The sequence below is a fragment of the Drosophila arizonae genome, chromosome 5 (genome assembly GCF_054131065.1).
Source record: "Drosophila arizonae isolate 15081-1271.41 chromosome 5, UAZ_ARI_1.0, whole genome shotgun sequence".
Lineage (NCBI taxonomy): Eukaryota > Metazoa > Arthropoda > Insecta > Diptera > Drosophilidae > Drosophila > Drosophila arizonae.
In genome coordinates, this window is record NC_142925.1 from 20095537 (window position 1) to 20108105 (window position 12569).

The 12569-nt window shown below is 35.3% G+C and overlaps 3 protein-coding genes across 4 annotated transcripts in view; 1 reads left to right on the forward strand and 2 right to left on the reverse strand.

Moving 5' to 3' along the window:
* px (MAP7 domain-containing protein plexus) overlaps nt 1-7656 on the reverse strand; it is a 100124-nt gene extending 92468 nt beyond the window's left edge. The window contains exon 1 of one of the 2 annotated variants that reach the window (XR_016270200.1): nt 6219-7656. The gene's annotated coding sequence lies outside the window, so the exon portion shown is untranslated. The remainder of the gene's footprint in view (nt 1-6218) is intronic. The other variant, XM_089469497.1, reaches the window with a different exon arrangement.
* A 667-nt stretch (nt 7657-8323) lies between these two features.
* LOC149268716 (uncharacterized) lies at nt 8324-9520 on the forward strand. The gene is made up of 4 exons (XM_089469527.1): nt 8324-8439; nt 8500-8689; nt 8749-9210; nt 9268-9520. The coding sequence occupies exons 2-4, from the start codon at nt 8647-8649 to the stop codon at nt 9273-9275; spliced, it is 513 nt and encodes a 170-aa protein (XP_089325653.1). The 5' UTR covers nt 8324-8439; nt 8500-8646; the 3' UTR covers nt 9276-9520.
* Nucleotides 9521-10275: 755 nt separating this feature from the next.
* dnr1 (E3 ubiquitin-protein ligase defense repressor 1) overlaps nt 10276-12569 on the reverse strand; it is a 32009-nt gene continuing 29715 nt past the window's right edge. Inside the window, exons 3-4 of the mRNA XM_089469511.1 lie at nt 11720-12331; nt 10276-11637 (exon numbers count right to left, since the gene is read on the reverse strand). Of these exons, the coding sequence (XP_089325637.1) occupies nt 11343-11637; nt 11720-12331 (907 nt within the window). The 3' untranslated portion in view covers nt 10276-11342. The remainder of the gene's footprint in view (nt 11638-11719; nt 12332-12569) is intronic.

Consider the following 12569-nt stretch of genomic DNA (forward strand, 5'->3'; position numbering starts at 1 on the left):
CAGGTCTTGAAGTTTTAATCTCTTTGAAATTTATTTGAATGCTTCTTTCTATTTATTTATTTATTTTATTTTATTTTATTTATTTATTTTTTATTTTTTTTGCAAGTTTTCCTTTTAAGAAAGGACATATTCCATAATAAATATTTCTTATAGACTTAGTAGACTTCAATTGTTGACTATGTGTGCCTATCCCATTATTCTACCAAGCCAACTAATATTATATTATCTACTTTCTTATATGTAACGACTCAAGTCTATATAATTTAAGCAGAATATCAGCTAGCTTAGTATTTAATAATTCCCAAACGTTTCCATTAAATAAACTACAAGCTAAACATATAAATTGTAAGCCCCTAACTACAATAAATAGCCAACACATTACAAAACTAATTTAATATTTTTTATTTATATTTATATTACCTTAAAATAGATTATTGATTAAATACAAACTGATTGCTATACCCTGTAGGTCAAAAGGTTGTGTAAATATTTTGCATTATTGTGAATACTCGATTTCAAAATCAACATAAAAAGTCAATTAAAAAATTTAATTCCATCTTCATTATACAATTACAATTTAATAATACCATACTGTAAAAACAATTTCATGAAATGAGAGTCTTAATGTCTCTAACAGGTAAATTGTCTGATTTTATCAGCTGCATAATTAGAAAGTGTATAATTTCATATGCAATTGCAAGTGTAATGAACAAACGTGCCAAAGCAGCCAGATAATATAAAAGCAACATACAGTATTGTAACAGGTAATTAAATTGCTTTATTTATTTATTTTACTGTTCAAATTAAATTTTCCAACAACTGTAAACTTGTAAACGTACAAGCGCCATAAAGTTAACACAAACTGAACAAACAACAACAAGAAGAACAAAAACACGAGCAACAACAACATCAGCATAAAGAACAAATTTATCAAACCCCATGACCACCGCCCCCGCGCCCTCATCAGCAACATCGATGTGCATCGAGCTGGCCATGTTTCAATTATATATATATTTTTATTTTTCTTTTATCGACGTTTTTTTTTAGAATTCCATGCAGCGCCAAGTTTTAGAGCAGAGTATGGGATATGACTAGTGGCAGCAACTGCCTGCTAGAAAGAGAAATGTGCCACTTTTTATAGCCTTTACCCTGGAATATAGAAATGGGGTATATTGAACGGAATAATTTGCTCACTAAAATATTGCCAAATTTATTTTATTATATTGACAGTTAACTAATTATATTTCATTTTATCTTTATCATATAGAATCTGGCTATTTCTATAATTTCTTTATTAGGCTCTTTATTTTTTAAAGAATTAAATATAGCTGAAAATATATACATACATTTTATATTCAAGGAGTAGCTTTGACTAAAATATTGGTCTTTGACTAACAGACATCCAAGCTTTAGCCAGGATTTGGAATCTTTATTTGTCCTTTGTAAAAAAAAAAATTAAATAAATAAATAAATAAATAATAAACGTTTTTAAACTAATTTGAACTATTTAGAAAAATGTTATGCTTTATGAATTTTTAATTTTGAAGATCATATATACCATATTTACATACATCTATATATCACTGCAAGCTGATCAATTCAGATGCAGAATCAGTATTACTAATTAAACGCAATTATAATTAATTAATTCCTGCTAGCAGAATCTTGGCCCTTGAGTTTAATGTAATGTAATGTCATCTACTTTCTTTCTGAAATGCAACATCTTAGAGAACTTGGAACTATGGAAGTTAAAAAAAAAATAGTGCACGCTCAAAGAGGTAATAACAGAACACAAACTATTTAAAGTATTTAATTCAAGGGTATTTAATTTTCCAAACGCCCAAGTTAAATGCTCTACTTTTTTGCTACGCCAGCCTTTTAAGAGCTGTTGTTGTTGTTATTGTTGTACAAGCGAGCTTCGGCATGCACTTCAACAATTTTGTTGTTGTTATTGTACTGCCGTGTCCTGCTGTTGCTGTTCCTGCTGCTGCTGCTGCTGCAGTTGTTTTTAAAAACTTTTGCTGCACTGAAACATTTTTATGGCTCTCGTGTCCTTCTGGCAGAGCCTTGGCGCACATGGAAACGAAGTTGAATGAGAGAAAGAAAGAGGGGGAAAAAAAAAACACAAAAACAAGTGAAATAGAAAACACGGCGTAAAGAAATTCACGTTGACGGCTTTAAGCGTCGCCCGCAGCAAAACTTTAAGAATCGAGCAGAACAAACGCAAGTTTCCATTGCTTATCGCCGTTTGTTCTTGTTCTTGACATTGTTTTTGTTATTCTTTCGACTAGAGTAGATCCTACGCCAATAGAAGAAGCTCGGAGCGGAAGTTCCATGGAACAAGAACTAAAGTAACTGAAAGTTTTCTAGGACGGTTCGCAAAAAGTTGCGCTGTTGAGAACTTTTAACGCTTTTTTGGGAATTTGTTCCTCATTTTTTCTTCTATAACTTTTCTGTTTTTTTTTTTTTCTCTGCTTTTCGCTCTACTACTGAGGTGCTTAAACTTTGCCGTCTTTATTGTTCGTTTTTATTCTCCCTTTTCTTTTGTGTCTGTTCTTAGTGACTTTGTTGAAATGGAAAACTAAACGCATTGGCAAATACAACGAAGTTTCCCAACATCAAATTTAATTTAAACAAGAAGAAACTTTAGCAAGCCAAAGATTAAATAGCTTCGTAGACAGGCACATGATGTGTAGGGCTTTGCATATAAATAGGTTCGATCGATTGTGGCTAGAGGAGTGAGATGTTAGAGTAAACCCATTAAAGACAAATGTAGTACCTCAAATATCTAATGAGTGAATTCACACATTATTTACAATAAATCATCAGATAACTGTGATTTGTAAGCTATTTCAGATCTAATAAGCCAGCTGCAACTTCAGGGAAAAGTTAAAAGTATATTCAAATATAAAGCTTATTGCATCCACATATTTGCACATTTATCTGTAACATATTAATTTACATTTAAAACCATGTAAATTCAACTATTTACAGAGTAACTAACTGTCGAACTTTCCAAAATTCATCAACTTTCCGCGCAAAGTATTTTTAGTTGTTTCGTTTTGTAATTTGTTCGTTTGAATAGCAGAATTGAATTTTAAAATTTGCATTGGCCAACAACACGAACAGCACAAACTGCATATAAATCCTGGCAACATAGCGACGGGCATTGGGGCAGCGCGCGGGGTGGGGGCATAAAATGGAATTTATTAAATAGAATTCCACGCAATAAACTCAGACAAATAAAAAGGCTGGCAAAAATAACAGCAGCAACATCAGCAGCAACAGCAGCAACAGCAACAAAAGCAAAGGAAAGAGCAAAAAACAGCAAAAACAAAATTCGTAAATTCGTGCCTGCAATTTTATGGCAGGACGTTCGATGTTGGCTATGTGCACGCATCCCGTCGCCAAAATCCCAGCATTTTCCCCGAAACCCTTTCGTCTCGCTCTACTTTATACAACAACAAAAAATCATAAAATAAAAAAAAAAAATAAATAAATAAAACCTTCTCGGCCTCGAAAACAAAAGCGAAATAAAATATGAGAGAACAGCTAATTGCGAAACAACGAATAAAATATACCCTTGGGAGAGGAAAGTCATTAAAATGCAAACATTTCAATAAAAATAAATGGAATATAGCATAAAACTAAAAAGTAATTAAAACTTTTGATTATAGATAAATAAATAAAGTTGAACATTTTTGGTTTGATTTTCATGTCTGATATAGAGCTTAAACAGTTTATAGGAGTCAGCTTTAATTTGGCGATCAATTAAAAAATGAAATTTGCTTCATGGGGCATTTAAAGTATAGCATATTTTATCTATATTACCTATGTCTATATACGAGTAAGAGATAATTATCATTGAACATATATTTATAATAATAAAAGACCCAATTAACGATTAGACTAGTATTATATAAAAATTTGAATTTCCACAAACTTATAGAAAAATAAGTATATTACAGTCGATTGCCCATAATTCGAAATTTTCGATTTACACAGAAATTAATATTATCGAGAATTATCGAGAACCAATTTTTCTCGATTTGTCGAGATTTTTGATCGAGACTCGACCGTATTATATTATTATTATTAGTCTGTTTCATATAAATCACCAATTAATGTTAGCCACTTGGTAAGGGTATCGAGAACAAGATGAGCAGAGAGCATCACATTTTTTCCATTAACGACTGTCGCAACTGAACCCCCATCTTCCGTCGTCCTGTTGTCCCACCGTCCGTTGTCCAGTTGGACAGTTGGAGGCAAAACAAAAACAAAATAAAGGTTGCTGAGCGCCAGTCTCCCAATGCTCCCAGTGCTCTCCAGTGCTCCCCAATGCTCTCCAGCCAGGGTGAATTAATAACCGTTGTCGCTTTTAAAGTTCAGTCGAATCGACCGCAAGCGACGCAGACGGAACGGAGCGAACGGAAGAGAGGGAAGGGGGAACAGAAGGAAACGGCACACAAGACGAGGCCCAGATGAATTGACATTTAATTATTGCGTAAATCATAATTTTGTTCTTTTTTTTGTGTTTTGTTTTATTTTCTGTTCCCCCTTTTCATGTCGTTTGGCGTTGTTAAGTGCTCCACACTGGGGACCAACCACATTAAATACCCGTTTTAACGGCTTCGCATTCATTTCATTTCATCACTTTAATAAATCGACAAGGATTTAACTTGTTTCTGATAGCCAGAAATATGTTATGAACTCCTTTATGACTGGAAGTGCAATAAAAATCTAGATTTCAAGCTTGGGATAATATTTGCGGAGATATTTAAAATAAGTGAAGGCGTATTATGAACATATCAATGGAGTCTTATTTGAGTTTTATTGTTATCATGTAATTCATAATTCCTGGTAAATTTATACTGGGTAAGCTTGTATTTTAATTAAAATATTTGGTGAATAATAGAAAGATAATTGAGCAATAAAGTTTTTTAGGTCGCAGATAAAAATTGATAAACAAATAAAATCTCAATTGAATTATTAAGAAAAACACGTCACGTTTGCTTATGGCGTGTATGCAAAAGTAATAAAGCAAAGATATTGCAAAGATAATAATATTTGGCTACATTGTATTATTTGTTCAGAAAGAAATACTTTTCTATTAATTTTATATTACTCGTATTTCTAGAATTCGGAATAAGAATAAGTGAAAGTTGTTTGGAATGTGAGACCATATACTCGTTGTTTTTAGAATATAAGAGATATTTTATTTCGGAATATGAGAAATGAACAGGTATTTATATATACACAATCCGCAGATGGAACAATGATAGGAATAGTAACAATAGAAGTAATAGTAAGAGTAGCAGCAGCAGTAGGTTACCAGTGACAGTAACAGCGGCAATAACAGTAACAGCAACAGTAATGTTAACAGCACTAAATGATATAGTAAGTCAAGTAAATATGAAATGGATTTATGACATCCACATCTGAGAAAGAAAAACTAGTCTCTCCCTCTGGTGTCAAGCATTACAAAGTACATTGCAAATACCGAACCCTTGCTGCATTCTACAAGTTAATCCTTAGATAAGAAGTTTGCACCTGGTCATGACTACACCAGAGTTCAAGGATGGCATGGAAATTCCCATTAATATTCTTCTGCGCTTTACTTTCGTTACGTTGTTAGCCAACATTGCATACAGAAAGCTGGGAGTTCTAATCTTATCTCTATATAGTATTATCAGCAGACTTTTATTTGGCTATATTTAGATTTTTTGCGATTTTTTTTATGCATATTAAATTAAACAAATAGGAGTGTTGTAACAAATGCATAATTCACAGCGAATAAGTGCTAAACTATAAAATTGTGAGTGGCCAATCGCTTAAAGGGCGCAGCAAATGGGGTATATGGGGCATTAACTGAAACATTTTCGCAGTAACATGGGGAATGCCAAGCGATATTCAAGCAGAACTAATGCGGCTTAACTAATGTTTTCCAGGCCCGCTATGGAGTATACATATATTCGGATCGTGTTGCTTGTGCTATAGTAAGAACCGCAATGAATGTCATGTCAAATTAATTTAAATTAATTGAATTGCCAATTCGTTGGCGGTGCGAGTCTAACAGAAACTGCTTCGAACCAATGCAGCGCAAATCGAAGATTGATTAAACCGAAGAAAATAACAAGAAATTAAAAACAATCGATTGATTGTCTTTGGTTATTGTTTTATATCAGCTATGTCGTACGTTTGGCTGTTCTGATACAAACCTGTGTGCAAATGAATAATCCAGATCCAGATCCAATTAAATGCTGCTGCTGCTCCACAGACACACACGTACACACACATGCAGTTGCATATGTACATGTGAGCTCGTAAGCTTAAAAGCCCAAGTCACGCGTCTTGGGGGCAATGAGACGAGAGTAAAAAAACAACAAAAACCGACACGAAACGCATTTGGGAAAGATGCGCGCGATGCGATTAAAAGTGGAGGCGGCCTGCTAGGACGGCGGGTCAGGCGCAAGGTGAGACACAGAGGCACAGGCACTGACACTAGCAGAGGCAGAGGCGCGGGCAGAGGCAGAGACGGCGCCGCCAACAACACCGACAAGTGACGTCAAAGAGCGGCTTAAATTCACTTAAACACATTAGGAGCACGAGAGAGAGATAGACAGATAACGTGATAGAGAGAGAGAGTGAGGCACTTGGTGTGGCTTTTTAGCTTTAAAATTACTTTTAGCTTTTTATTTAGCTTTTGGCTTTCTTTTGATTTGGCTGCTTCGCTGATTTCTTTGCTCACTTAATTTTAGCTTTAAAAGCTTAAGAGCACAAATGGCTGATCGACTTAGTGCACGACGGCTGCTCGGGTGGTTTTTCTATGTATTCTCAGCTGTTTTCTAGCTGTTGTTTTTGTTGTCAGAGAAAATTAGAGCGAGTTGTTGTTTCTGTTGCTGTCGTTGCGTTTGGTTTTGTTTTTGCTGCTGCTGTTTTTGTCATGCTGTCGACTTTCGCTTTATTTCGCTTTGCAATTGTACAATTGAAACATTTTCAGGTATTTATTGTAAACATCTAATGAATTGAGAGCAATGCGTCGCTTCATGGTCACTGCGGTGGTCTCTGCATAAACGCGCACACACACACACTCACACACGAATAGCGCAAACACTGACACGCACGATCACGATCAAAGCGATGGCGGAGCCCCCAGCCCCACGTCGGCAACGGCAACGGCAACAACGGCGATGAACAACGGGCGACGGTATCTACGGCCACCGTCACCAGCTGGTTGCAATTATCGTGAGCAACTGCAGCCGCGTGCACTATTCACTAGCTTCGATTTGTATTTGGCCAGCACGGAGCACGGCCATGCACTGCAGTCGAGTGGCTCCCTACAGCAGGCAGCGGCGGCAGCGGGCAGCAGTCGGCAGCGCTTATTCAATTGTTTGCATTAGCCTTGCATTCACGTTTAGCACTATCGCGAGCACTGGCCGTCGCTTGTTGCTGCTGCTACTGCTGCGCGCTATTGTCGCCAAGGCACACGCGAATTATTACAGTCAACACTAACTTGGCGTTAGCAATATTTTTAGAATTTCTTTTAAATGCGAACTCTCAAAGTATTATAACACTGTGTCGCCGCAGACAGGGCGATATTTACATTTAGATTTACACGCCGAACTACGGCCAACTTATCGATGACACCATCGACGGAAGCCGATAGTTATGCGACAAGCATCGAATGCACACACGAATATCGGGTCTACTTTGATAGCCTTCACAATTTACAAATTGCATCTCTGCATAATTCTGTTATTGATGTCAAATAAAACTATTTGAATTTCCGATTAGAAAACACGAAATTTGAAATAAAAAATATATCAAGGATATAACTTTCGCTAACATAAAAAAAATATGTTAACAAAATATTTAGATTTTTAAACCGTATTTTGTAGTAAATCATGATTATTATTTTATTTTAGATAAACAAAAATATGCAGAATGCGGTTTAAAATAGAAAATACTAACGACGGTGTCTGCTCTGCAATAAAATATAAACATCGTTTAAGCCGATATAAAAATTAATCGATGTTGAAACTAGCAATTTTCATAAGGCAGCACGCGCCTATTTGAAATTTAATGAATTGAGATATAAAATATCTTTTTAGCTTCTGTTTTGTGTGTTTTAAAGCATAAGCTATGTCAGAATGGTAGTCATTAATTGTTATTTAATATTAAGTTTAATAATATCTGTTGATTTCTATGTAAACGTCCTTTGTTTTGGTTTTTATTTGTTGTCATTCTTTGTCTCCTTTTTTCATTTCTATATGACCATATGACTTTCATCAGTATATACTAGATTTTTTAGTATCATTTAGTAGCAGCATTTGACATTAGACATGCAAGTTTTTAAATTTGACTTAAATATTAATGTCATAATAAACAACTGACGTTTTAAATTAATATTTTCAAACTAAAGCGGAAAATATTTAGATTGTAAGTTATCGAAAATGACAGCCAGTGTGTACACCATAACATTGCTCTGTTAACTCACAGAAAGAAGTGGCGGCTTACCGATAATCTGACGTTTCACTAAAGAGCGCGTCAATTTAAAAATTTAAATCATTCAATCAGTCTCCTAGTACGCTTGTGCTATAAATATCAAAATATATAAGTAAATTAGTATCAAACGACTTGCTGAAAATGAACACGAAACGTATGATTTTGATTGCTTGCATATACAGTGGTAAGTTATTTCAATTTGGATTGAATGCGTTTTTATAAAGGCTTTCTTAAATTCTTCAGCTTTTCTGTTAGTAGTGAGAGCAGAACCTGAGAAATGCTCAAATTTCAAACGTATTATCGAAATACTTAAGAACACATCGAATGACACCATCAAGCTTGTAGATTTGAATAATAATAATACGAAGACTAATGGAAGTGATACCAAGGATTTTACCAAAGATAAGAACTCGCCTGATGTTCTGATATTATCGGATAAGGAAAATGTCTCTAACAATTCAAAGTGGATATTATCAAAGAATTCTAAATCTTATCCATTTAACGCCTTTTTACCGCGTTTTAAGCATAAACTGAATGTGTTTCACCCACATAAACCCCCCAAATTGGATAAAACCCTTTTACAGACGGCAGAAAATCATAACTATATTTTTATGAAGGAAAAACTTCATATGGTGCTCTATGACAAACACTTTTCGCCCAAGTTGAGCATCGTTAAGCTGATGTACACCGTAGTCGATGGATTCTGTAAGTGAACTCACATTAGATATTTGATCCTAATTGAATTATATATATTGTTCGCAGGGGATTAAAAAGATTTTTAAATTTCCATTCAAGTTAATCAAAATCACAATGAGTTGGTATTTGATGAAGAAGAGTTGATCGAATGAGGGACATATGTTAATGCAGTTTGGAAATATTTTTTTTTATTTATGATAAATATATTCTTTGCATATTTAAAAAACAAAACAAAAGAAACAGGGAAGAAAGGGAACCAAATGTATTGTTTAAACAGTTTTAGAAATAAATGTTAATAAAGAAATCAGAGCATAAATAATTCCCTTTTCTGTTGCTAAAACTAATTTGTCTCTATTCAGTTACCGTCATATGGAATTTGATTCCAATCCTTCTCAATATAATTCATTTTGATATTCTAAGCCTTTCTATTCCCAGCGTATTTCCATGTATATTCTATTAAGTGGCTAACATAACCTCAAATAGCTAAACAGCATTAGACATAATTTTGAAAACTTCCCATAAAGCAGATATTCCTTTACTCAGTGCTAATTCTAATGATTGTTTACAAATTTCTCGCAATTTTCTAAAAAATTTCATTTCTTTCAACATAATAAAGATCAAAGAATTTAATTTAGAAATAGGGAGAGAGAGAGAGAGATAGCGAGATACTGCATTTTTTCAAGACATTTCTACACATTCAAATATTTATATATTATTTTGTTTAAGTTGCATGGTTTAGACACTTACGAATCTGAAATAATCAACATAACCTCAAATTAAACAATAAACTTAAATCCATGGAATTTATAATTCTGGTAAGTTTTATAAACTATTTCATTAATTTTGTTTCTCAAATTCGAATAACAAACCCATTTGGTTTTTTTTTTTTTTCACTTTAAAAATTTCACGGTAGCTAACTTAACCTCAATGTTTTTCATTTATGTATATTTTCTAAATATATTTTAATAAATTTACTTTTTAAAGAAACCCACACACAATCGCAAATACCTAAGCTGTCTAAAAAAAATAAATAAAAATGTAATAAGAAATATAAGAAATAAAAACAAAAATAAATTCGTTGATTTTGTAAATATGGTATAACATGTTAACATTTATTATTGACTACGTTTTAATATCGCATTTTTTCTATTTTTTTTTTTTTTTTTTTTTTTTTTTTTTTTGCATTTAGCATTAGCTGTTTTTACTGTTCTTGCAGGTACTTAGTACTACTTGCTCCACTAAACTTGCGATTATTGTACGCTTGTCCTAAGTTAATATAGATACATATACATATATATATATAGATTTAGATATATACACATACAAGACTATATATATATAGGGTTTTACATGAGAATTTGGGCATAGTTTAGTTTTAGTGTTAATAAATACTAAAAGTTTAGGCATTTTGCATTAAATATATATATTAAATATATATAATAAATACATCTCGAGCTTTCGTTACACATAAGTTATACAGTTATATATATATTAATATAGATATATGTTTGTTTGTTTTTAAAGTAAAATATTTTTGTTGTTTGTAAGTAACTTTTAGAAGTAGCCGCTGTTGCTGTTTGTTAACTTGATTTGATTTTCATTTTTTTCTTGTTAGCCTGAATCATTTCAGGACATATTTCTCTCTCTTTTTTTTGTGTGTGTGTTTATCCTCTCTATCAGAGTCAAGAGCCAAGTTGTACATTCGCATTAGGTTTTCTGAGTTGATGCACTTAATTCGCTAGACATTTAGTATTCGTATTCGTATTCATATTCGTATATATATATATAGATTACAGACTAGGTAGGCTAACATGTTAAGTCTTAGAGATAGGGTTAAATAGCACTTTATAGTCGTGGTTTATATATCCATAAAATACTTGAGTAAAGATACGAGTATACAGGCTAGCTGTTTTACTGTTTTACTGTTTTGCTGTTTACTATTTTCTGTTTTCACTTTACTGTTATTCGTTTTGCATTTGTTTGATTTTGTAGAGTTTTGTGTTTGGTTTTTGGTTTGTTCCCTCGAAAATGTGAATGGTCATTTATAGATAAGAAATTGCAACAGCTAGACGAGATCACGTTCAGACAATCGGCACGCACACCCACTCCATCAGCCGGAACAGCAGGGAGCACAGCCAATTCTAGGCAGCCGTCGTCACCTTTGCCGCCGCGCCAGGTGGTGCAGCTGTCTCGACTGTCGCTGCAGAGCCACTGCCAGAGCTGTCCAGCTGTTGTTGTTGTTGTTGTTGTTGCTGCTCGGACTGCTGCTGCTGCTCCGACTGCTGCTGCCGCTGCTGCTGGGGACCAGCGATGTTAGTGCTGCTGCAGCTGCTGCTGCTGCTGTTGGCAACGGTTTGGCTGTTGCGCAGTTCCGGGGGCAGATAGATTTTGGCTACGCTGATGATCTTAGCACGGCAATTGGGGCAACTGCTGCATCTGCAAGATAACAATTTGAGCAAACAAGAAAATTCCAATTAGTTTCAGTCAGCTTGGGGCATCTGCCATCAAATGAACTCACCTCGCCGCACACTGCGCACAGGCCATGACGTGACAGCACGGATTGAACACTGTGTTGATCGCCCGATCCATGCAGATCTTGCACTGCATAGCCTCGTTGATGCGGCTGTCCACGCAGCGCTCAATCGCCGCCTCACGCGCCTCCTTCTCGCGTATGGCCAAATCTATCTTGCCGGCCATGGAACCGCCAACATCGCCAACACCACCCTCGCCACAGCCGACCACCGTCTCCGGGTCGCAGCTGCCGCCGCCCATCACATCGATGGCCCCCATGGCGCCGCGTTCGTGCAGTATGCGACGCGCCTGATCGTGCACCTCGCGGCACGTGTGCTGTATATCGAACACGTAGCGCTTGCCCAGCTCGGTGTCCTCCTTGAACATCGATGCAATCGTGCCCTTGAGATCCCGCGTAAACTGATTCGTCACCACGCAGCGCACCTTGTCGCACACATAGAACGCATGGCGCTCGGTGATCGAGCGGTACAGCCCGGCGGCAATTGGCGGCTTGGACAGCTTTATCTCCAGCTCCTTGCGATCATTATGATCGTCCACGTACTCCAGCTTAAAGGTGCGTCTCAGCGACTTTGCAGCGGCAATGGCACTGAATGGGATGCTGCTCGAATGCAGAGGAAGAGAAGGAGAGAGAGAGAGAAAGAGAAAAATAAGTATGATACAACAGAATATAATATAATATTATATATTGTGATATAATCAGATTTCAAAGGAAAACTCTTGGGGTCTTTTAGGCATGATGTAAATGCTCAAAGATTACGAAAAGCTTTTTCGTCTGTAGATAGAATAAAGAACTGGAGTTTGTGGGTTTCATGGACTGATCTTCAATTATAAAGTAT

Coding starts and splice junctions, on each gene's coding strand:
- LOC149268716 (XM_089469527.1), top strand. CDS start 8,647: ATGAACACGAAACGTATGATTTTGATTGCTTGCATATACAGTG. Junction 8,690..8,748: donor GATTGCTTGCATATACAGTG/GTAAGTTATTTC, acceptor TAAATTCTTCAG/CTTTTCTGTTAGTAGTGAGA.